General features: G+C 29.1%; 1 protein-coding gene across 1 annotated transcript in view; it reads right to left on the bottom strand.

The window, feature by feature from the left end:
• The window catches only part of LOC140044118 (uncharacterized), an 85,584-nt gene that overhangs the window by 18,222 nt on the left and 39,925 nt on the right, over positions 1-27,437 (bottom strand). Inside the window, exons 5-8 of the mRNA XM_072088599.1 lie at positions 13,558-13,656; positions 6,825-6,935; positions 5,211-5,321; positions 109-193 (exon numbers count right to left, since the gene is read on the bottom strand). Of these exons, the coding sequence (XP_071944700.1) occupies positions 109-193; positions 5,211-5,321; positions 6,825-6,935; positions 13,558-13,656 (406 nt within the window). The remainder of the gene's footprint in view (positions 1-108; positions 194-5,210; positions 5,322-6,824; positions 6,936-13,557; positions 13,657-27,437) is intronic.

Raw genomic sequence — 27,437 nt, 5'->3', positions numbered from 1 at the left:
TTTTGTGAAACATTTCAGATAGGTAGGATAGGTTACAGTTTAAAGCTTTTGCACTGTGTTTGCCTATCTTAGATTAATGCATAATTTATATTTATAAACTTTACTTACTGTCAAAATAGTTTAAAATCACAGTTTTTTCTTTTTTCGTTATTTTCATACTTGTTTCTACAATAGATTCAGGTGTCTTTCCTTCCTAAAAACAAAAATATTTTACTTAAACAAGCTATTTACAAAGACATATTAATTAATAGACACCAAGATCCAAAACACTACCTCTGTTCTGTAGTAGGCAAGATCTATAAATCCAAACATAAATAGTAATACTATACTAATAATGAGAAAAGCTGCTGGCGGACAAACCAACTTTTATCTATTTGATCGGTAAAAGCAAGAATAGCAATTTTCTATTGGGTGTTAAATTTTCACCACATACTACACTAACCATATAATGGGAAGTCGGTCTCTTTATCCCATAATATAAGGGAGCTTTTACATGTTTGAATTTGATAAATAAATATAAGTGCACAGTTGTTTTGACAGAAAACCCCTACAATTGTATATTTGGCTACCACCATAGACCTACCTTTTGTGGTGGTCGAAGTGGTCCCTTAAGAAAGAGGTTGTGGTCCCTTGAAAGAGGTGGTCACTTAGGAGATGTGTGGTGCTTAAGAGAGGTGATCCCTTACGAGTGGTGGTCGACTATGAGAAGCAGTCACTTAACAGAGATGGTGGTCGTCAAAAGAGGTGGTTACCTATGAGAGGTTGTCGTTACAGGAGGTGGTCGATTAAGGGAGATTGTTTAAGATGTATAAAGGTCGTTTTAGAAAATTGGTCGTTTACGAGAAGTGGATAGACTGATAGCTATAAAGTAAAGAGATGCATTTGCACAAATTTAAGAGCCATTGTCTGTAAGAATCAAAGAAATATCAAAAAAAGTGGCAGACTCAAAAAAATGGATTTCTTTCAAATTTTGCACATGGCTACATATGTGTTGAGAGAAATCAAATATGAAGTATTTTTTATTTCACACGTATATTTCCATGGCAACGGCCAAATTTGTGTTTTTGACAAATTTTGTCCTTTTTTAAGGTTTTTTAAAATGGATATTGGTACTACTTTGATGAACGATATTTTTGTGTTGTTCATTTAATTATAAAAAATAATTAGTGTATGCATAATAACAATGCCTTGTGTACCTGTTTCAAATTTTTTTATTTATTTTTTATTTTATACTTTGGGAGATACCATTTATTTAAAAAGGGGTGTTTTTCACTTTTTTTAAATTGTTCAATGCAACTAAACTTTACTTCACCATAACGCCCAAAGTGGTGTATTTTTTAAGCTGATTTATTACAAATAGGTAGTTCTAATGTTTAATAATTGATTTCTAAAATAAAATACTGGGGTAAATTTAAAATCTACAAGCAGTGTTGCGAGAAACATAGGCATTTTTATAATAAAAAAAAACATGGTATATTAGTAAAAACATTTTATTTTCTTTGATTATTTGATTTGAAACTCATTGGTCAGAAAAATTCTTAATGTTTTATATAGTTCTAGTTGTGTTGTGAGAAAAAAAATTAATTTTTAATTATAGATTCTGTAATTCCCAGTTTTAATTTTATTTTATAGGTTATATCCTCTCTGGAAATTTGAATAAATTATCAGATCGTTGTGAATTTTAATCTTTGCAACAGATTACTCCTCTCTTATTTTGAAGCTCCTCTTTCATTTGTTTACTTCTTTTATTTGCTAACCTAAGCAGATCCCACATGCCCATCCACCACCACTTTCGACTACCACCCCTCTCCCCCCCCCCCCCCGACTATAACCACAAAAAGATAAACTGCAACACTTTGGTCGATCATCCACTATAGAGTGTCAAATGCATGCATTCAAGCACCACCCACACTGCCGCTACCATCGCCCCAATAAATAAACGGATTCAAACTCCTCCATCCCACCCCTCCCCCTTTCTCCAAGCCCCCACCCACCCCAAGTTAAAAATTGCAATGCAAAAGATAGGACATAAAGTTTTTAGACCCTCCTTAACCTCCTAACTATTTAAAAGTCCTTGATCCACCACTTTCCCCTCCCCAAAATAGAACCAATCAAAAGTCAATGATATACTCAGGTATGTTAATGCTACATAACAAATATTGAAGCCCTGATTTGAAATTTCATTTCATTTAAGGTCAGCATGTAAAATATCACACTTTATTATTAAATATTGGTTTTAAATTCTATATTTTTTTTACTGTGATGGTTGGATTCATTATTAATTATTAATTAATAATTATCTGATAATTATTTCATTTCCCTTAGTTATGCATAGCAACAGTTACTATGGTAACTAAAAATGAGATATTCTTTAGATTTTGCATATTTATCTCATACAAATTTAAATTTGTAGATTATTAGCAGGCATGCCTTATTTGCATTTTCAAATTACCGTTTCACAAGGTCATATTCGTAAGCACTTTCTTCTGTGATTATTTTTATTCATGAAAACCCCATATTTTATTTACAGCGGCCACCTCCCTTAACGGACGCACTTTGAAAAGCCTGTTTGTTCTTCCTATCTAATTAGTGCATTTGGTGCTTACCGTAAGCAGCTGCGGGCACCTTTTTATACTAAAAATGAGATTTTTTGTAAGCGGCCAATCGAAAAATGTGATACTTATTGCATGGACCTATGAATTAGAGGTGCATGTTTATTGTATTTCTTTATATATTAGCTTTATTTTGAAGAGGTTTTAAAAACATTACTGTGAAGAGATGAGAAAACTACACAGATTTTGACCGACCATTTTTTATATGATAAAAGTTTTTAAAATTTGTCTGAAAATGCTAAAAAATACTAAACCACCTGATTATAAATAATAATAGGCCTACAATTAGCTGGAAAATTGAGACGCTCGTTTCGTTAAGAATATCGTATATAGCCATAATAAGTGATTTTGGCCCTTTATCGGCAGAACCTCCCGTAAGGGGTCACCGCCCGTAAGCGGCCATTTTTCCAGGTCCCGAGGGTGGCCACTTACGGGAGGTTCAACTGTATTAAAAAAAACAATTATCCTTAGTTACGCATAGAAACAGGTTCTAAGATAACATAAATAATACATTTTGACATAACTTGACCCAACAAATGACCCTTTCACAAGGTCAGACATTTTCTGGGATTCAGTAGATAAGTAAATTTGGGAAGTTAGTAAAGCTATGTATTCAATTGTTTGTAGTCATGAAACCCCATATTAAAAATATTGTACTTAGTTACTTATAGAAACAGTTGCTACAATACACTATAGGTAAAACGTTGATGTCATTTTACCTCAATATGTAAATTTTTTTTTTTTTCATGAAACTCCATATTTAAATATCATTTGTTACGTAAACAGGTTTAAGATAACACTAAACGCTTTTTTACCTTTATTCAGATTCGTCAAGACTTTCTTTCTGAGATTATTAGGATTCAGTATTTAAAGTAAATTTGGCAAAAAGTAGAAATGTAAAACTATGTAGAAAAAATGTTTTGTATTTATGAAAAACCCCTTATTTTTTTTAAATGTTCGCATAGAAACAGTTACTATGGTAAAATGTTGACCTCAAAATGAATGAATTTACAAGGTCAAGTTTGTCATTAATGGAATGCAGTAGAAGTCAAATTGGGAAAAATTACAAATGCAATCAATTCTTTGTATTTATAAAAACGCCATTTTTTACGTTTTTTTTTTAAATTACTTTCCTTAGTTACACATGGAAATGGTTGCTAAGGTAACACTATAGGTAAAATATAAAAATTGTTGAGAATTGTTATGAACTATCTTGTAAATTTTGATCAAACATTAATAGTTGTAGTAAAGTGGGGACCTGTCCTGTTTTTGCATTCTGACCCCTTTTGACCTCAAATGACCTATTTACAAGGTCAGATTTTTTGGGAGGTCTTTGTATCTCTTTACACAAAATAGATTTAAAAATTTATAAAAACCATTGACTCAATTATTTCCAAGTTTAACATTATTTTCCATCAACTAAATATTTCAATGCAAAATACTGTTTTTCAGGCAATTAAATGAAATAAACCTGGCAACACATTCTCCTATTTTATCTAAACTATTCGTATGACTCTAGTAGCATTATGACAAGCCATATATACATTTTATTATTGAATTAGCCATATTTAAATTGTGTTTCATGTGTTTTGTTTGTTGATATTTTGTTATATTTTTTGTATTTTTTGTATTTTCCTGGCAACACAAAACCTATGTACGAAATTTACCCCAGTGTTTTTTTCGTGATTATTGTTGACAAACCTATTGACTATCAAATTAAAAAACCTCATTGATTTAAAAACACCACTTTGGAAGTTATAGGTACGTTTATGAGGTATACTTTTATAAAAAAAATATTTTTTAAAAACACCCCTTTTTAAAATAATGGTATCAACCAAACTCCATTTTGTAATTTTTTTTTTTTTCTACATTAAATGGAACTCAATACATGTTGTTTACACTGCTATAAACAAAAACTGTATACTGTAAGTATTTTTGGTTAGAATAAGTATACAAGTTTGTACTTTTTCACTATAGAAAATCTGTGAAAAATGGCAAAAACATCAAAATTTGGATAATTGACCGTTGTCATGGCAACGGAGGCTAAAAATTAAAATGAATGTTGTAGATATGCTTTTTATTGAAATGTCTATTCATGGTAAAAATTTGAGAGAAATCCATTTTTTTACATCTGCCACCAAATCTTTGATTTTTACAGACAATGGCTCTTAAATAGGTTTGTAAAATATATATTTTTACATAATAGCATTAGTAACTAATTAGCTGTGAGGAAATTTCCTTACTATTAGCTGTTGACGATTCTACATAGCTGGTGTTGACTTTTTATTTACTACTAAAAGCTGTTAGTGTTTCTACATTTTTGACATTAGCTATATTAGTATAAACAAACATCCTCGTATGCCTCTTTTAAGGTTTTAATTGGGCGTTTTTAGTTTATCCTTTTTAATAAGATCTAGACTTTCTAATGCAGAAACTTCTCAAACACTAAACTTGAGTGCACAGGGTCTGCGGAAGATGCCGACTTTTGTCACGAAATAAACGTCAAGCTCTGTTAATTACCGTCCTCAAAGTTCATCATTCTGCATCAAATTTACATCTATTTATGTAAGCAATTTCAAACAATTTTCTGTAGATTACCTTATTTAGCAATGTCAATAATGCACCATCATTTTTAATGAGAAATTTCACAATTTCTGGAGTAGGGTTGGGGTTTTCAATCAGGTATTCATATAGTGGAGGATTTCCATTCTGTGGAAAAAAAATGAATCATGAAGTTTAATTTTTTTTTTGTGAAAGAAGAATGTCAAGTGTGACGCTGTATTTATCTTATCCTTAAAAATAATTCCATAATTCACATGTGATAAAATAATTTGTTTTAACTATCTTAAATGGTAACGATGTTAATCTATTTCCAACACAATCACTTTAATGCAAATAAAATATAAAACCCATGTTTTCACAATACTCATATATCCTAACCTAATAGTACATTCATTACAATTTTTGTGGCAAACCCTATGTTTTCATACCCTAATGGCAACAATTAAAGCATTTTAGTGATCAAATTTCATGTATTACCATGTGAAAAACACAAGTCACGCTTGAGTGATTTTTGTCCAAAAATAGTCACCCTTTTTTCTGGAAATGTTGGGTGCGGCAAAGACGCCAACAACAACAACAATAATATTAGGGAATTCATGATTCAACATTTCAATCTTTATCGAATCATTGTTTAATGTGTATTGTCTTTATGAAATAAGCAAAAGGCCTATAATTGACAATACACTAACAGTAAAGTAAAATACATTGTTATTCAGTTTATATAATCGGCTGTTATAAGTTTGTCACCTCTCAACAAATCAAATGATATATTGGGAGGTTTTATGAAATCATGTCCAAACTATACAGGGCGCTATAATATTTTGAAAAATACATTAGACCATAGAGGGCGCTACTAAAAATGTAAAGGTTTTGGTATTTATAATAGTAAATATGGGTATGCCAAATGGCGGAAAATACAAATATTTTAATTATTAAACAATACATGAATTTATTACAAACGTTGTGCGGATATTTAGCATATTTTCTTTTTCTTCTTATCTAGAGTCTTAATAGAGATTAGAAATATCAGGATATTTTTCTGTATATTCAAAATTGCTTTCGCCATTATCAGCATAGTTGGGAGGTCTGCTCTTTATGAGTTATTTAACTGAATGATTTAGATTTCAATGTCAATTTCTAGATTGAATTACACATTGAGAATAATCCTGAAATCTGTTCAAAAAATAACATTAAATATTCTTTCTTTCATTTAATTCAGATTCGAGCTGTGCGCATGTGTAGATCAGTATTGAAATACTGGTGGCTACAGAGTATAATAATGAAGCATAGGTTATAGGATTAAACGCCCTTATTAAATAACTTATGAAGCCGGGCACATTATCTCTACCCACTGCCATTACTTCATGTCGTCGAAATATCCGATAGGTCCAATCTCAGCATAAATTATACAACCCACAATCTTCCTATCAGTTTAAAATCGCTGTGATAGTAGATATTGTCATCTTTGAAGGAATGGTTTTTTAAATAGGTCTACCAAAAATCACACAATTTAATAATAATTATCATTATTATTAATTATATGATGAACCAGATATAAAAAAAAGAAAAAAAAAGAATAGAATAATTTACTAGAGTAGGTGAAAGATTGTTGCCATACAGTATTACTGAAATTGTCTGTATATATATTACCTTATTTTGTGATGTCACTGACGCCCCCTTATTTATGAGACAGGTCACCATTTCTAATGTAGGATCCTTATATATAGGAGCCAAATGTAAATGTAGTGGAGTGTTTCCAGCCTGGAAAGAGGTCATAATCATCAGGTTTTAAAATACTGATTAAAGAAAAAATGTTACATTGGTATTCTGTCACATGACAATTTTATTCCTAACTCATTTATAGCAGAAAAAAAAAATAACAGAGTTACACTGACAAGGCTATAGTGCCACTCACTTACCTCTGTATAAAAATAAATATGTAAATTCCTTTTTTTCTTTTTATTTTGTAAATGTACGACCTCTGATGCATTTTACAAATTATATATTTATACCATGTGAATATTTATACTATGTTCGGACATACAATGTTGTCTTTTTTTTTAATGATATTTTTTTATGAAAGTTGTAATTTACAAAAATATCCCAAAGTGAAAATAATTTTAGATCAGGAATATATGCCTTTCTCAGTTTCAATATAAAAAAACAATATATATATATATTTGTTGATTTTTTAAAATACAATAGTGGACATTGCACTGATATGTTATACAGTCATTAATTGATAAAAAGTGTTACTGTAATAGTAGACCAAAATAATAAATATTTTGTCATTGTCACTGGCAAGCCCAATAAACTATACTGGCATGTGACCATTAACAAGTCAGAACTATATTTGATCTTGATCTACCTAAAAAAATAATTGATTTTGAATGAAGGTTGGTATTAGACATTAGGATAAAACAACATTTGTATTTGTATGGTCTCTTTCTTGATAAAAATAGTTTCTATAATATTGCACTGAAAGAGTTTATTTTCACTGCACAACATAGAAACATTGTAAGATGTTTTATTCTTTAATCCGTTCATCTTGTTTAGTTTCACCAACATACACCACGACGACAACAACAAAATTACAACTAAAATTATAAATCAAATGATAATAGGGAAATGATGTGATCACATAAAATCAAACTTTACTTTAAAGTGTATGAATCTCAACTGCAGCAGCAGATATCAAATGATTTGATCATATAAATTACTAGCATCAGCACCCATCTTTGTGTGAGCCCTACTGACGAACAGATTTTAAGGTTGACGTAGTTAAACTTAAAAATGCAAGAGTTGCAATTGAAGTCTCATTTTCTATGTTTTAAAGTAGGCTATGCATGAATGTTTACGGTCAGTAACTTTCATTGTAACAAAAATAAATACAGAATATTTTACACTACTGTATATTTTAAATACACTTTACAGGGAATAATTTCGCCAGTGTAGCATAGCAAAAAGCTATACAAAACAACCTTTTTGCTACACATTTCTACAATTGTGTAGCAAAAAATACAATACAAAACTATGTTTTTTGACTAAAAAATCAGTTTGATTAGCAATTTTGCTAAACAAAATTTTCAAATGAAATTTTTCCCTGCTTTAGGTATATCGTCCGTAATCTGAAGTTAAAAAAGCAAGTACACATTATTTACGAATTCGAAAGTATTGCTAGAACATATTGAATTGAAAAGAATTTAGAAAATTATGGTACGTCCGTAGATATGCAAATAATAAATATTATTATTTAAATTAATAGTTACCGTACAGTACAAAAAAAATGTTTTCTACAGTAGTAGCCGTTTATAACTGAAATACACAAAACAAATAAGATACAAAATGTGACGCTTTTATTATCTTTACATGTAATTAGGAAGCTTACGGAAGAATTATAAATTACTCCATGGGCTTATACTATATATACATTAAGAATAATATAATAGGCAAAGTATGTTTGTGCGTTTAGAGTACAAGGAGGAAAACAGTGATGAAAAACAGGATGAACCAGGAGGTAAATTTATAGTGAAATTTGTCAAGGTGATTATTGATTAAGGTTGTGGGAAGTGAATTAAGTAAACTAAAACATTTAGTAACTTGTACAATAATAAGAATAGTCAATGTGAAATAGGGTTAAAAAGGCAATCAGCATGTATGAGTAGCCATAATGCATTTAAAATCAAAATCAGTAAGTCATTAAAATAAAATTAGATATGGTTTAATTGACTTTTCAATTCTTTAAAGGTTTATAATGAAAAATTCAAGAGAATTAAGTTCACAAACCGAGAATACGCATTAAGTTACAGCAAGTGCAGGTGTTGGTTGTAAGAAATCTTGTGCGCGTAACTTTGTGAAACATGCCATTTTTAATCCATAGAAAGTTGACTCTTGATATGACTTAAATTAAAAAAGTGTCAATACAAAATGACGTTTGGTTTTTTGATATATGATCAATCATTTAAATTCATAAAATCGGGCGAAAGTCATGTTGCGTAACTCTGACGTTTAAAAAAAATAGTAGGTGCACAACTTTACGAAGTTATGAAATGTGGAATGAAAGAAGAATAATACAGATAAAACAAGTTGATGATCATTTTATACAATCACAAAGAGTTATCCTCCAAGGTGTGGATAACTAATTATGCAGCCATTTTACAAAAAAAATAATTATGCTAAAAAATGTTATCTTTTGAAATAAAGTGTGGTAGTTAAAAAAAAAATCCAGATTATTCTGTCCTAGCGAATAGGTCGAATAGAAAAATGATTTGACCCCATGTGTATCATCACATACAGGGTAGATGCTTTTTTTTTTTTTTTTTTTTTTTTTTTTTGGTGTATTTGTATATATGTATTTTTCAAAAGATCTCAATCTGAATACATTTAACCATTTCACATATAAACATCAGTGTGGTAAAAGACCTACTTAACAAACAATAAATTATATAGACACATTTAATATTAAAAACTCATTACAATCCAGCATTTGAGCAGAGAAATAATATTTTGAGGAAGGTTTTCATTTAAATTTCTCCCTGTTACCTTATTCAAGCTGTGACAATTGTATTTATCATGGCTCTGCACAACTATGAATAAACATCAGAATGGTTGTCAATATTATAATTAGTAATAAAGGACAATTATATAAAAACAATCTGATCCCATCATGTGTCTGAGCAGCATTGTGTTGGAATGCATTGGATAATAAGACACAAAGGTGTACAACTGGTGTCTTTAGCTGTGATTGACACGCTGCACTATCATAGACAGGTAGATGTTATTGTGTATTAAATAGTTAAAGAGATGATAGCATTCAGTTAATTCTATTAAAAAGTGGTAGGTTATATAGGTTATACGATAATGTTACTATTGTAGTTTTAATGGAATGAAACTATGTTATGGAATGAATCTACAAAGGCATAGTATTATTCGCTGTTTAAACACTGTAATCATGTTGGATAAGGTATTCAGATTAAGGTGCATGTATATTCAGATGGGTAGTGTAAATCCCAAATAATTTTTTTAAAAGCAATTTAATTATAGAAACTACTATTTCATTTTTGTTCAGTTTTATTCAGAAATATATGCTTGATGTTCTTCTGAATTCAGTTTTGTGAGCATAAAATAATATCATGACTTGTTTTTGTATGCAATGTGTGACAATGCTCTAAGTAACACACAGCGTACCCAATTAATGAAAAGGGCGTTGCAAACTACAGAAAACCACTAATCTCTTCTCTGTATTGACATTATGCTCTTATACTCTTTCATGCTTTTATACTTTATTCAAATTTGTCATTCTCTTATACACGATGTTAAATGCACTGTCATTTTTGTTCTCTTTTGTGGCTTGAACCATATTATATAATTATAGGAATGCTTCATTGATAATCAACTTAAATAGTATCCAGAAGTTTTTGCACACTGGCTGAATATTTAATTCAGATGGTATCGTAATATCATGTATAGTATAGAGTCTGGGCCTGTCATCACAATCACCATGGATACGTGACTTAGTAACACATATTATTTTCCTTTTAGTATATATATCATTTTAACTTTGAAAGAATCAAATGGAGCTCAGGAAGCCATGCTTTATTTATAATACAAAAAAAAGGATTTTATCTCTGTCCACAGCTTTACAGACTGACAGGTCTCAAACTTTTGGGATTCATTAAAAAATAAAAGATAGAACCTTGATAATATAAGTTATAATATAGTAATAATAATAAAATTTGTGAAAATAAATAGTATACAATAACAATATATATTTATTATTTGACCCTTGACCTATTAAGAGTTGCATTTAATAACATAACATTATTACATCAGTGGTGAATAAAAGATGCAAAGAAAATGATTTGAAATTGAAATTGAAATTTATATTTATACTGGGTAAAGTCAAAGACTGGTCTCCCAGAGGGCCCAGTTGGTGATCAGTGGCTGTGATGTACTAATACACCGGGGTAACCCCCTACTGATCGTCTCGAAAGATGTACTAGGTTCTTTAAAGTGCACACGAGCTAGATGTGTACACTAGACCTACGGTTTATAGTCCTTATCCGAGAAGACTCGTTCTACCACCAGACCCATGGAGTGAGTGAGCCTCGAACCCCTGCCGATGTTATGGCTACGTAATTACGGTTCCACTGTCTTAACCGCTCGGCCACTCACTCACTAGATCGTACTTAATATTATGTTGTTTTACAAAAAATCAATTCATATCAAAAATTATAATAATCAAAATCAAAATATTTAAACAGACAATGAAGTCAATTTTGTTTAAGAACTGTTGACAATGAGTTTGAAAAAAGTATGAAATAAAAGTAGGTGCAATGTACCTGGTCTGATGATAAGAACCATGCAACATTTGCAGATTGATTTTGCATTAAAAGAAATATGTGTATACAATATAATAGGAAGTATTACAATAAATTGTATAACTTTATGAGTGATTGTATCTGCATCTTGATGAGTTTCAAGGATGTATACGGTAAGTAGAAACCAGGTGATACATTCAAGTTCAATTTCTCTTTCAACAATAAAAAAAATAATAGTTTATGAGTTGTTAACTCAAAGTCATGTTTGGAGTAAGGAACCTAAAAGTTTTACATGATACAGTAGTCGGTAGACGATTATAAAAAACAAACAATTAATCTGTGCATTTGTATAAGTCCAGTGTATGCACAGTTCTAATAATTATCAGAATTGTTCATTGAAAGTTTATTTTTAAAATGCGATTGAACAAAGCTTGTGAAGTCATTTTTAAACTTAGACCAATACAATGGCCAATCACAAAGTGAATGTATAAGTTTTTTTTAATGTGAACCTATTCATTCTTTGTGTAAGATATTTTTATATAAATTTTTGTTTGTTGCTTCATATCTTGTTATCCAGTTTCTGCTGTATGAATATAAAAGCCACTGTTAAATATTTCCATACGGGGAGGTGCAGCATTTATGAGGTATATTACCAAGGACTTGGTAACACAAGTGTGGGAAATGATGGGGTGAAATTAGTAGTTATGTCCGGCATCAAAATGTCACGATTTATCGCACAATTTTAGAGAGGATTTTAGCTTCACTGGATGCTAAGCCCATTGCTAAAAGGGGTCATACCTTTGAGAAACTTAGCTTCTAGTGTTATTGTGAACTCCTTTGCAAACGCAATTGCGCCCCCTATTGCGTTGCCTTTTACCTGTTAGGTAGCGCAAAAGTGCCTCATTTCTGGAAGTGGCTGCTGGTTTGTATGCAAATAATATTGTCAAAGTCTACATAAAAACTTATGAATTTGGGATTCAATATAGGACATGGCTATGTATTATTATTTTTGTCACCATATAGCATATTGCCATTCAGACTGACAGGAATATATTAAAACCCTCACTAACTTGATGATCAAGATCAATAACACAGGGGTATTGCTAAACTGCACAAACCCCAAAAACCCTGCGCAAACCTCCATTAATTAATTCAATCTAACAAGCTATATGCTATTCTGACCAAGAAAAACCACATGGCCTATTTAGAATTAATTTCATTTTTGTTTTTTTTTATTTTAAACATACATTAATTAATTAATTAGCAGATATTTATTATCAAATCATTTTTAAAAACAGATTATAACATAAATAAGAAAGCATTGTGGTAATCCATGCATGAAATGGCTAAAAAATAACAACAATAATTGTGCCCTCATTATTACATTTAACTACATAATGATTTTCACCTTTTTTGGGTAATTATTCTTCTTTTCATTTAAATCATTTTCCAGGTAAAAGTAAAGTTCTCGGAAAATATAGGTAAGTATGAGGCAATGTACGTTTTTGGTGGTAAATAATATTTATTGAGTGACAAGACATAGTAGTATCAGTATTCTACAAACAATAGAAAAGAAGAATTGTTTTTTTTAAATTGAAGTTTAAATATTTGTTATGGTCAAGGGGGAAAAATATACAGTACAGTAAGGTATAAGAAACGGCATATGAAATGCAATGTACTGAATTCAAACCACTGTGAGGAAATATGACAGAATAAGGTGAGCTTCATTTCTGCTACCAAGAAATATGTAAATAAACATACTGCATATAAATAATGTAAACATTTAATGATAAGGCTCTGATTAATTTCTTTACAAAATAGAGTAACAAAGTTGAGTGATAAATTAGGCAAAATAAACAAACTATTTGTTGTGCACATGTCAACAAATATTTGTGGTATACATTTTCAAACAAATTAAATATACTACTAGTCTAGATTTTGAACTAGTAATAATTTTGAATTATCCTACAATCCCATTATCAATGACAAAACATAAATTGTTATTAGTATGTACTGTCCACCTATGTATTTAAAAATTTTTAAAATACAATGTGTGAAAGTACCTTGTTTTGTTGATTTGCATCAGCTCCCTTATTGAGAAGGACCAAGCAGACTTCGTGAAAACCCCTATTTGCAGCTTCAATCAGAGGTGTTGATCCATTCTAAAAATAATAAATGCATATGATAATTCAATTTTTTCATACAAATACTTTCATATAAACTCTTTTAAAATGGTATTTACCATCAATTTGCAAATTTATTTTGTATTTTAAAAGAATGACAGGTTATTATTACTTATGCCTACATCTCGCATTGAAAATTCACCCTGCTGAATTCTTATTTTCATCATCAAACCTCATTAGGCAAATTGCAATCAATATCATCAGCTTTATATTTAAATTATTTTTAATATTTGATTAATTTTTATTTACTTTTTTAATTTTCAAGATGAGATGAAAGGTACAGTAAAATCATATCAGTCAACATTAACTGTTAATATGAATGCTCTATAATTGTTGACATTTGATTCATGTATTATTGTATCAATGATAACAACAAAGTTCAAGATACAATAAAGAAGTGTTAAAGTATCAATACATCATATAATGAATTATTAATATTACAAAGTGCACAATGATCCCATTATTTTGTGATTAAGCTGTTTCTAAATTTGAATACAGTATTGACTTGATAAACACCTATTTTATTCAAATTGTTAGAAAATTATACATATATGAGAAAAAATGCATTATCAAACCTGTATGATTTATGATTGTTAAAAGAATATAAAATTGCAAGGTATTAGATACTTAAAGCATTGCACTGTATATACAGTATGTATATACTGTAGACAATCTGAGCCTGCATTAAAGAGGTAGGCCCTACTTTAAATGAACTTCTGCTATTGTCTATTCCTATAAAAATGTTTGTTATGTATACAATATAAGAACATATGCTTTTCATTTTCAATAACACATATATAACATTCATTTTTTTCAATTTCCAGATACAGCTGTAAGTTAGTTGAAACAATTTTATGTAATGTTTTATAATTTAGTATATTTTTTCATTTTTCACCTTCTTTATCGGATTTATGTTTTGGGCGTTGAGAGCAACATTCCATTTGTTCAAAACACGAGAAGTAATAGCTTTTGATTTAAAGCATGAGTATACATTTTGCTGTTATGTGTTATGTGTTATTTAATTGTTATAATACATTCATCCTTAATATGTACAGACAGTATGTATGCACAGCTTTTTTATTATTTATGTTTTAGTTTTTTAGGCTAGTTAGGGACGTAGGGGTACACAACTAATCAAGCTCTTTTGAGTTTTTATGTGATTCCTTTTCATTTTTTTTATGTTCTCATATATTGTTGTTGTATATTTTCTTGATTGAGGATGAATAAAGAATATTTGAATTTGAATTTGACATATTGTTGTTATGATTCTTAATTATACTTACAATCTTTTGGAATGGCATCAACTAATAAAGCATATTGCAATAGTCAGCTCTTCTACATAATGTATGGAGGATTTCAATAGATGTTTTCAGCCGGTTAGAATTGATTATGTCATATATTTTGTTAAACCCTGAATCTATCCTTTTTTATATAGCCTTGTTTCTACATAAGTACTAATTTCATGGTAACTGTTTTCATCATCAGATTTTGGTGGGATGAACATGACATAAATTAAGATAAATATGATTACTTCCACGCGAAATTACAGAAATTTTCAAAATTAATGCTTTCATCACTATTGTAAACAACAACACTATTAAGAATAATATAATAGGCAAAGTATGTTTGTGCAAATAGAGTACAAGGAGGAAAACAGTGATGAAAAACAGGATGAACCAGGAGGTAAATTTATATTGAAATTTGTCAAGGTGATTATTGATTAAGGTTGTGGGAAGTGAATTAAGTAAACTAAAACATTTAGTAACTTGTACAATAAAAAGAATAGTCAATGTGAAATAGGGTTAAGAAGGCAATCAGCATGTATGAGTAGCCATAATGTATTTCAAATAATAAGAATGGTCAATGTGAAATAGGGTTAACAATGCCATCATGTACTGTAAGGGTAGCCATAATACATTTAAAATCAAAATCAGTAAAATCATTAAAATAATATTTGATGGTTTAATTGACTTTTCAATTCTTTTAAGGCTTATAATGAAAATACGCATTATTAGTTACAGCAATTGCAGGTGTTGGGTATAAGAAAAAATCTTGTGCGCGTAACTTTATGTGAAGCATGGCATTTTCAATCCACAGAAAGTTACTCTTGATATGACTTAAATTTAAAAAGTGTCAATACAAAATGACGTTTGGTTTTTAATCTATGATCAATCATTTAAATTCATAAAATCGTGCGAAAGTCATGTTGCGCAACTCTGACATTTTTAAAAAGTAGGAGGTGCACAAAACTATACAAAGTTATGAAATATGGAATGAAAGAAGAATAATACAGATAAAAAAAGTTGATGATGATTTTATACAATCACAAGGAGTTATCCGCCAAGGTGTGGATAACTAATTATGCAGCCATTTAACAAAAAAATAATTAAGCTAAAAAATGTTATTATTTGAAATAAAGTGTGGTAGTTGATTAACTTGGATTAATGTAAAACAAAAAAATCCAGATTATTCTGTCCTAGCGACGGATGTAGATATTGAAGGGAAGCGAATAGGTCAAATAGAAAGATGATCTGACCCCATGTGTATACAGGGTAGATGTTTATATTTGTGTTTTTTTTTCTTGGTGTATTAAAACCTTTTTCAAAAGAAAACAAAAAGAGGAATATATTAAAATAAAGAAGATTTAATTTTATGACTATTTATTTGATGTTAAATTATGGTCTTATGGATTGATATTTCATCAGGTATTACAATTCAGACATCTCTGATCATTTACCTATTTCAAAAATAATTGATTATGATTAACTTTCAATAAGGTTGACGTTCTTGACCATTGATACTGAATTACAGATATAGGTGCATTTTGCTTTTATCTTTCTCAAACTGATTCGTCTAAACTGTACAGTTAATCCTAATGTTGGATACATTTTTTTATATACTTTTTGAAGTTAAAAAAAAACCAAAACACTAAAACAACTATTGATGACACCCTCTACACACCCCACCTAAATAAATTTAGTAAACATTAGCATAAACTTTTAAAAATTCATAAAAGTTCAAATATTTCAAGATAAAAAGTATAGCCACATTTGTAAAACTCTGTAATTCTATATTCTAAAATGGCAAAGACCTAATCTGTTAATTACCACCTCCCATATAGCCTCTCATTTATATCTGAAACAGAAGTGCTTAATATAATTAATAATTTGAATTCTAGTAAAGGTTCAGAGCATGATTCTTAAAAAGGTTGCTCCATTAATTATAAGCCATCTCACATACGCCATTAATTAATCATTCATGATGGGTTCTGTACCTAATCATATTAAATGTAAATCCTGTATTTAAAAATAGATACTTTTATACCAATCTTAATTTTACCCATTTTTTCAAAAATATAATGAAAAATGTATGCATACAATACCACTTGTCATGCTTTTCTTGAACTCACTAATATAATTCTGTTAATACTGCATTTGAAAGTACTTTTCTAGATTTATCAAAAACTTTTGATGTTGTTAACCATGATATTTTCTAGTTGTTTCGTTATGGTATTTTGGGGCCTTTCATAGCGTGGTTAAAAAGATATTTTACAGATCGAAATCATTATTTCAAATTAATAATTAGTAAATCTTTCAGACACAATATTTTTTTATGCAGATGATACAACTTTATATTTTCATAACAATATTGATGTCTTGTTGAACTTTTTAAATTTAAAGTTAAGTAAGTTAGTAAATTGTTCACTACAAACTAATTATTAAATAATACGACTAAAACTAATTGTATTAGTGAACTTACACACAACAATTGTTATATTTTTTTAATGGAAAATTAATTGAAAAAAGTGAAGTATCATTCCTTGGTCTTTTAATTAGATTATTGGCTGCCAACAATTTTTCTCAAATAAAATATCTAAATATATTAGTATTCTAAAGAAATTAAAATAAAATGTTTTACTTATACATTACTGTAACATTGTTTGGGGCGGTGAAGGTTTATCAATATTGTTTTTAAACCAAAAAATGATGCTTATAACCACAAAATTAAGTATTTAACAAAAATATATTTAAATTTGTTAATTGACAAACCAAGTGAGTTGTACACTATTGATTCTATCACTTTTATGTTGGTTAAATGAGGTTTGCTATGTTTTTTGGATGATTGCAGAGTTTGGCAATTATTTTAAACAAAAAATAATGTTTTATCCCAAATATAGGTGAAATTGTCTTGATTCAACCCTTGTTTCTAATCAGAAAGACTTTTGTATAATAATTGAAAATCATTATCTCTCCAACTACTTTTCTGATAAAATAATATGCTATTGTCTATATTTCTGTTGATTTTATTTATTTATTTTAAGTTTTGGTTCCTGTATAGTTATTACCTTTATTCATGTAATTTATTTTATGTTTTCATGCTACTTTTTAAAGAAATTAATGTAACCTAAATATATTTTCTGTTTTGTATTCATTTGACCATTACAAAAAAAATTGTTTTGAACTTTAACTTGATAATAAATTATTTGATTTTTAACTCATCACAAGCCCTCAAAATGAGTGCTTATGTTTTTCAAGTGGAGTCTGTTAGGGATATTTTGGTTCACTTTTTTCCAAAAGCATCAAATTTGGTATACAGGTTGCCCACCCTATACAAATTAAATTTTTGATGGGCGCCAAGCAAAATGACCCCTTGGGTCACCTAATTTGCATAATTTTAAATGGCGGACACTTTCGCTTAAACAGTCTATATCTCTGAAACTACTGGTCATAGAGAGTTGATTTTTAGCTCAAAATGTTCAGAACATAAACATTCCTATTTACTCTAATGAAGTATTTTTTTTTTAAAAATGACCGGAAGTACCAGTTTTAACCTTTGACCCATATTTTAAAGCATTGCCATATCTCAGTAAATAGTTGTCACAGACAGTTTATTTAAGTGTCAAATTGTTCAGAATATATATGTTACTATTTAGTTTAATGAAACATTTTATCCTAAAATGACCGGAAGTACTCAGTTTTGCCTTTGACCGTTACGGTGTAATTACCAACCTTGTTACGGTTAATATATTTTGATATCCATAAAACTACTTGTCATAGAGAGTTAATGCGTAGAAGACTTCATTTAAGTACTCGATTAGATGAGATTGGGTATTTTTTGTATATACAATTTTCTCATTTCTCATTTACATTACTCTAGACTCACTACAAATAGGACAATCTATTCAACTTTGTTCAGTATACTTTGTTCAATTGCACATGCAAGCAGCCATCTTCGACAAGTGCTCAAAAGTGGGTTGCAAAATAATATCATAAATATACAGTTAACTATACAATTAACTGAACAAATTTATAAATTTTATGTATTTAACAAGTCAATAACTATACTTCCTGACATTTTTTTGAAAAGTCTTCTATTAAGCAGAATAGAAACATATATATTCTGAACAATCTGAAACCAAAATGAACTTTCCACTCCAACCCAATAATGAGATATGGCAATTTGCCTGAAAAAACAGGTCAAAGGTCAAATATGGTATTTCTGGTCATTATTTGAGAAAAAACTTTATTATAGTAAATAGAAATGTTTATGTTCTGAACATTTTGACACCAAAATTAACTCTCTATGACAAGTAGTTTTATGGATATCAAAATATATTAACCGTAACAAGGTTGGTAATTACACCGTAACGTTCAAAGGCAAAACTGAGTACTTCCGGTCATTTTTGGATAAAATGTTTCATTAAATTAAATAGTAACATTTATATAACACCTATATAAATTCCGGTCATTTGATTGGACGAATGTGGGTCACATGGCGTGCAATAGTACGCACTATTCAACGATCGTTAAATAGTACTTTTTGAAACATTTTTGTTTGTTATTTAGATGTTATATAAAACAAATAATGAATGTTTTGTATTCGTGTAATGGTACAAATAATGGCACTTGGTGAATGATGAAAGGTTATATCAACTCGGCTTTGCCTCGTTGATATAACCTTTCATCATTCACCTCGTGCCATTATTTGTACCATTGCACTCATAAACATTCATTATTTGTATAATATATTCTGAACAATTTGACACTTAAATAAACTGTCTGTGACAACTATTTACTGAGATATGGTAATGCCTTAAAATATAGGTCAAAGGTTAAAACTGGTACTTCCGGTCATTTTTTTCAAAAAAACTTCATTAGAGTAAATAGGAATGTTTATGTTCTGAACATTTTGGGCTAAAAATCAACTCTCTATGACCAGTATTTTTAGAGATATAGAATGTTTAAGCGAAAATGTCCGCCATTTTAAATTATGCAAATTAGGTGACCCAAGGGGTCATTTTGCTTGGCGCCCATCAAAAATTGAATTTGTATAGGGTGGGCAACCTGTATACCAAATTTGGTGCTTTTGGAAGAAACTGAACCAAACACCCTTATTTCAGCCCTAACAGACTCCACTATATGTACATTTGGATAAAAAGAAAAAGCCAGTATACAATCTAAATTAATAGTTGTGCATTAAATCAGGGCAATTATTAAATAAGTCAATGTACATTTTATTTTGATTTCAAATCTCAGGGAATAATTAATTTATGTGTGAAATTATAGGACAATTCTCAATAAAAAACACATTATAACAATACTGCTTGAACATTAGATGAAGGCTTCAATCACTGAATGTCAGTAATTCTTCAATAATTGACAGAAGGTGAAAAGGTGTAAAACTAATCAAAGATTTAACATTACAAGAAATAATTCAGCAACAGAAGGACTTGATTGTTCCATAGTTTTGTACCACAATACTGTAAATGAAATTCTGTATTTACCTAAAATAATACAAGGTTTAGGTAAAAGGAAAATCAACATTTAGTGCATATTTTATTAATTTTTTTACAAAAATACTACATAGTGTAAATTTTAGTTTATTTAAAATATTAAATAATTCAGTGTTTGAACTATCAAGAACTATTGGTGGTTGGACATTATTGTTGGACACGATACCTGGGTCTTTATACATGCTGATATAGAGAGTAGAAGGCATGGAACCACATTAGCACTATTTAGTCAGTGAAATCGACTAGTAGCCACATGCTAGAAAGATGTCCTATTCACGCTGCCGTGCTGTTTAAGGATATTTTACGAAGATGTGGGTACAATAAGTATCTATTTGGACTGCATAGCATTCGCTGGGTTGGTGTTACCTTAGCCGCTAACGCAGGGGTTTAAGGTAGGTTGTTATAAAGCATGACCAATGAAAGGTAAGCCACATGTTAAAGGTTTCCCAGTTGTTGGGCTTATAGTAATGTTGTTATATGCATTCAGCCATATGTGTACTGTGAATAAAGTGTATGTAGACAAGCAATTTTATGTCTCTTGTCTGTTATTTAACATTCTTGATACGGTGCTCTACTACAGGGGAAGGGAAGTTGGACTATTCTGTCTTAAAGGGTGGAAATGGGAAGATAAATTTAGTTTACTACTAAACTATAGCACAAAAATAAAAATTTGAAGTTGCACAAAAACACCAGAAATGTATTAAAACGTTATATTACATATATTTAGTCATCTGATTATGTTTTTTCCCACACCGTTTATTTTTCCTTTATTGTAACACAATAAAATCAAAAAAATTATGAAACATAACTTATTAGAATGTATGATCAATAGAAATTTATTACCGATTAAGACTTTATATTGGTAACATGAGAGAATTCAACTAGTTAAAGCCATAAAAAAGTAAATAAATGAATTACTTAATGAGGTATTGTAGTTGTAAAATAAACATTTTCTATGCATATTATTAGTTAAAAAATGAAACAAATATTGCTAAATGTGTATGAAATTGGTCTGAATCAAATCAATAAACTAAGAATAATTCCATCTATTTATTCATAGGAAAATTGTTATGGGATATAGTTTTATTGAATTTAATTTTAAAGGAGATAAATCTTAATTTACTCTGTGAACATGAATGTAATTCTATTGAAAAGGTAGGACTATCAAACTGAAACAAGGATGAACAAAGGTCAATATTAGTTTTAAAAAAAGGTTGTACTGAAATAGAATCTACAACAATTAAGAGTTTATAAACAATTCTAATACATTTATATAATGCAAAGTCATTTACATCCATTGATTAAAATATAAAGTTATGCTACAATAACTTGGCATATATTTTTTTTTAATTGTTAAATAGCTTGTACTGAAAATTGAAATTATAATATAAGTTCTTTTAAAAGTAATCTTTTAACATTAATGTTAGAAAATGTTAAACTTTTTAAAATTATTAAAGTTGAACCTTACATATAGCTACTGTATGTTTATCCTCAAAAAGGTTTTGTTTGATAAAGTTGGATGATGGAGATAAATATGAATGAATAAAACATGATATAAAGTGCAACTGCAGACTTTGCGAAGCACTGGTGATCACCATTGTCAGTGGTCTAAAATATGTCATAATGTTAAATGTTGGATACACTCTGAACTTGTTACAGTTGTGTAGAACATTTAAGTCTAAGTTCAGCTTTCTTGTGTTTCTTAGTGGTATTTCACCTCTAATGTAGGTTGTTTAGTGTTAAACAATTTCCATTTATTTTTTGTTTACTATAATTTACTATGTGTGTATGTATATCTAAATAAATTTTAAGAAATAAACATTTTTTTAAATAGACTAAAAATATTGCTATGGATCAATCATCACCTAGTTATGCTAATGATGATTTGTTTATTTTTTTATTTTGTATGACATTGTAATGGTGGTTTGATACTGTAATTATTATGTAAGGTGATTTGTTAAAAACTAGGTACGGTAAATAACTTACAAAAATTATATTTGTGCCGCTATTTCAGTTTTATTTATGTTTGTTAATCCTGAGTATAAAGAAAGAATAAATGTGGCAGATATACTATCTGTATCTTATATTGTATATGGAAAAAATAATTACAACCTAATAACAAAGAACTATAATTGTGGTGTGTATTAAAAGATCACTTTAGCTCTCAACCAAATTCTGCATCATCATTCTTGGGATTGGTGGTGGTTACTATAACCAGGAGGTGGTTGGAGTTGGTGGTGATGTTGTTGAAAGGAATAAAGGTAAATGAGTATGATAATAATTATAAAATAAATGAATACAGTCTATATGTCTATCAACTAGCATCTTTGATCATTTGTACCTCTATGTGATATATAGGTAGAATCATAGTGTTTCAAAAGTTATTAAACAGTTTTGTGAAAATGAACTAAAAAAAATTGAAATTTTGTGTAATAGAAGTGTACATAATTCCGACTTAATTACTGTATATCTACACTTTGGAATAAGGATTATATTTCAATAGTATGTTGCTGTAGTTTTTATTGTTTTATAAAGAGTTCAATGGAAATGTTTAAACATGACAAAATGTATAGTGTCATAGCAATTTTTATGACTAAATATCAGAGAAAAAAATATATTGAAAAACTTCAAATAATGCCAATTCTAGCATCAATACAGTTAAATAAAAACATTAAATAGCATTATAACATGCAGATATTATTATTCAAAAGATCATTATATTTAAAATACAAAATATCAAAAAATATGACTATGAAAGAATGTATAACTTACTATGTTTTGGATACTGATGTCTGACCCTGCATCAACCAGCAGGTTACAGCAGGCTGAGTGACCTGCCTTAGCTGCCCAATGCAAAGCTGATTCTCCAAACTAAAATATAAAATCATACAAGTTAATCTTTTACATATTTATTGGTTAATTAATATTTTATATAATTATACATCCATTAAGTGTCAATTTTCAAATTCAATTTGTAACTTGTATTTGCTGTGTGTGTTGTGATCATATACGCAATGCACACAAATACTATCAAATTAGCTTTTTTAAATTTTATTTCTACTTTTGTATACATTTTTATTATTATTCCAGTTTTTACATAAAAATGTTGTTGCCTGGTATTTAAATTAATTAACTTTTTTTTTATTTAATATTGTTTAAATATTAAACTACTGGATTGGTTTGGTGTACAAACTTTTACTTTCAGGGGCATGTTTAAAACTTCAATATATTTAAATTATCCTTTGTGCGATCATAGAGCAAAGAAATAGTTCATTGCTGTATGGTGTGATGGTGGCATTAGCTAGTACAAGTTATTGTGAGTGTAGCATATCCTATTTTATCGATTGCTTTGGTACTTTCATTTCAATTGGAAGCCTTGCACATGGAATATTATTTTGTATGTAATGCAAATCTATTATTTTATATTATCAGAGATAATGGCCTGCACTATTCTAAAGAAAGATTTGTTAGTGTACCAACAAAACATTGTCCGTTTTAAGAGGTTTGACGTACACACATTAGTCTAAATATTGATTGTAACAATATTAATGTTGAGTTTAATCTGATAAAAAAACAAGGCCATATACATGGCTGCAGTCGTGTGCGCAAATTTGAGTTAGTGTTCACCGACCGACCAACATAGTGAGCTGTAGAGTCACGTTGCACACGACTAAAATAGATAAACAAGTTAATTTTAGACATCTTTTTGAACCACATAACAGATATATGTATAAACATGTTTTCATTTTTTTTATTTGTTAGATCAAATGGACAGTTTTTAGAAATACCATGACCATTTCCATACCTCCCTGGATAGCTCAAGCCTGTCTTTAAAGTGGGTGAAGGTTTGGCTGATACCAAACAAATCATATCAATGTAAAAAATATTAAAATTTATACATTTTAATAGATTTTATAACATCTTTATTATTTGTGTTTTATATTTATAAATATATCCGTCATTACGGATTGGACCCCATTGGAAATAAGTTTACTTTTTTGTCGACTTAATGGGTTATCCAGGTATTCTTTTAATACATTGTATATTTTAACTTTTTATGTATGAATATCGAATAAAATCAATCAATCAATTGACTTATTAAAATGATTAAAATTTACACCAAAAAAAATGTTATATTCTTTTTATTTCAAGGATATAACAAAAACAATCACTGGAAATAAGACATTATACAGTAATTATAAAAGAAGTAATAAACATTATTTATTCATATGTATACATACTGACATTTCAAACAAATTTAATGCAACTAACAATTATCTAATAAAAAATTATATAAATCCTATATAACTAATTTAAAACAAAAATAAATAATCTGATATTAATATATTATTTTGATGAACATTGAAGACAAAAAGTTCAATATATTGTGTATAGGATGTGAATAATATTCACTGAGGCTAAAACTTTCATAGTAGACCATGCTCACCAGGAGTATACCAATAAACAAATAAAGTGCTGTATGTTCCATAATCATTGCTTATCCCATCAACATTTTTTATACTTCAGTAAATAAAATAAATAAAAAAGTTAATTTTCAAAAGTAAACAATAATTTTCGCACCAGTCCTTTAGGCAGTTACATTCAAGAGAACGGAAGCATTAGCCATGCAGAAGCTTATAATAGATTACTGAGGCTGAAAAAATGGGTATTTAGAAACACAAACTGGGCATGAGCACACCACAAAGCAGGTCTGGTAAGAAAGTCTAAATGGGAATTTGTAAACTCAAACTGGGCATGTGCACAGAGGGTCTTTGAGATATGTACAGTATGCAGACATTAGTTTGTAAGACCTATGTTCAATAAACAATAACTGTGTTTTGGCTGTCAACATAGAGGCCAAGTATAATTACCATCATATATATCATTGAAGAATGGTCAAAACAATCCTTTCTATATGGTAAATATTTTTGCCAAATGGGGTGTATACAGATGACAATTGTTTGATTAGTGTGTATGTTTGTCGGCTGCTGCTGTACAACGAAGGCTCATGGAAAATTATACATTTTTTGTTCACTGAAATGTATGGGTATGAGTGGGTCACTCCAACCTTAGGGAGTAATGCCACTCAGAATATGCATAGTACTATAGTCTATAGTAATTTAAACTATATTTATGTTACACAAAATGTTTACTACTGATTTTTAAACAAAAATAATTGATAATAAATCTTTATTTCTTAAATTATTAAATAGAATATCAATTTAAAAAATATCATTTAATGAAGAAAGAAAAATATTAAAAACCGTTATCTCAGAAAGTCTTTTTTTACAGTAAAAATTATTTCTTGTTTATTTTTATTCATTGATGTCTGAATTATTGGAATTCTGAAAGTTATTTGCAGACAGAAAACACCATAGAATCTCACCTTTTAAATAAGTTTCGGAATTTGTTTAAATAGTGAGATTGCTCTGTAGAAATAGATTCAACTGGCAGGACCAGTATGATGTAGTGAAACAGAAAGATGTGGGCCAGTATGTGTACCAATTAGAATTAAAAGAACATGTATGTCATGTCTGGCCAATTTATCTATATTTTATTTTATTGTGATTATCAACCACATGTGTATTCATACTTTATAAGGTATTTAGATGCGCAAAGAAAGAATAATGTAAGGTTTATTAATTTATTACTATACATTATACAAATGGAACATACTTTTGTTGAGTAGATAATATTTAAACATTACATTCAATCCAATCAACTGTTGGTGTGAACGATGAAATAAAGTATGACACCCCTAAAGTGTAAAAATTAAATAAACTTAAATACAGAAAAACAGTTTAAAATAACATTTCACATTTCATTGAGTTCAGACAGGTATTTGAGGCAAGTTTTTCTTAAGTGAATATATAAATGAAAAAAGGGAAAACTATCTAAAACTAACTAGACTATCTTTAACATTTGGAGGCAAGTTATGAACAGACGTGGAAATGAATTAAAAATATTATAATGAGCAGAATTCGTTCTTGAAATACTATGGACAAATACTACAGAATTAAGGTGGCGCAAAATTTGAGTAATGTAATTAATGTTTCGTGGCCAATACATTTATAGCGGCCGAAAATGTTGGCCAAAAATGTTGGCCAAATTAGGGCTAGTAGACCTTGATATACATAGTGTAAGCCTCTATGATAGGGTCTACTTTACCAGAACAGAAGATCAATGTAAATATTGCAGTATAGTATAAAGTCATTTTGATAACAGCATAAAGAATTGTAGTACAAAACAGTCCCATATAATAAATGATAATATGTGACTAGGAAAACAGTTAAATGGAGAAACAATTAATGTAAAGTACATTTACATTTGTTTTGAAGATAATGTGTCATCATTGTTTAACTTTCATTTTCAAGTGCATGTGTATGTAAAATGAAATGTGTGAGCTCTCACTGTAAGTATGCGTTTAGGGCTTTTGTACATTCCTACTAATAAATGATATTCAAATTGTTGCAACTTCATTTTAATTATTGTTTTTTAAATATTTCTGATCTACTGATTTCTCAAGAAAATACAACAATCCTTAAACAAATTTCTGCCAAGAGCACCAACTTGGCATCATAGTTTTTGTTCACTATAATGCTTTTTTTAATTGTCGTACACAAAGGTCATGTGTTTATTTATTGCAATTCAAAAGATTTCTATGCATAATAACATGCCTACCAAAAATCTAATAATGTTATCAATACTACACACTACAACAAAAATTGTAATTAGAATAATCAATTTAACATGTTAAATCAATTGCATGTTTTATCCATGTATAATAATGTGTATAAAAAAAAGCATTATATAATATAAACATTAAAAAGGTGTTGCATTATAGGAATGCTAAATTGTTTAAGTCATTGATAATCAACTTAAATAGTATCCAGAGGTTTTTGCACACTGGCTGAATATTTAATTCAGATAGTATCGTAATATCAGGTATAGTATAGAGTCTGGGCCT

This window comes from Antedon mediterranea, chromosome 3, assembly GCF_964355755.1.
Source record: "Antedon mediterranea chromosome 3, ecAntMedi1.1, whole genome shotgun sequence".
NCBI classification, from domain to species: domain Eukaryota; kingdom Metazoa; phylum Echinodermata; class Crinoidea; order Comatulida; family Antedonidae; genus Antedon; species Antedon mediterranea.
This window is presented reverse-complemented; position numbering and strand designations above follow the sequence as displayed.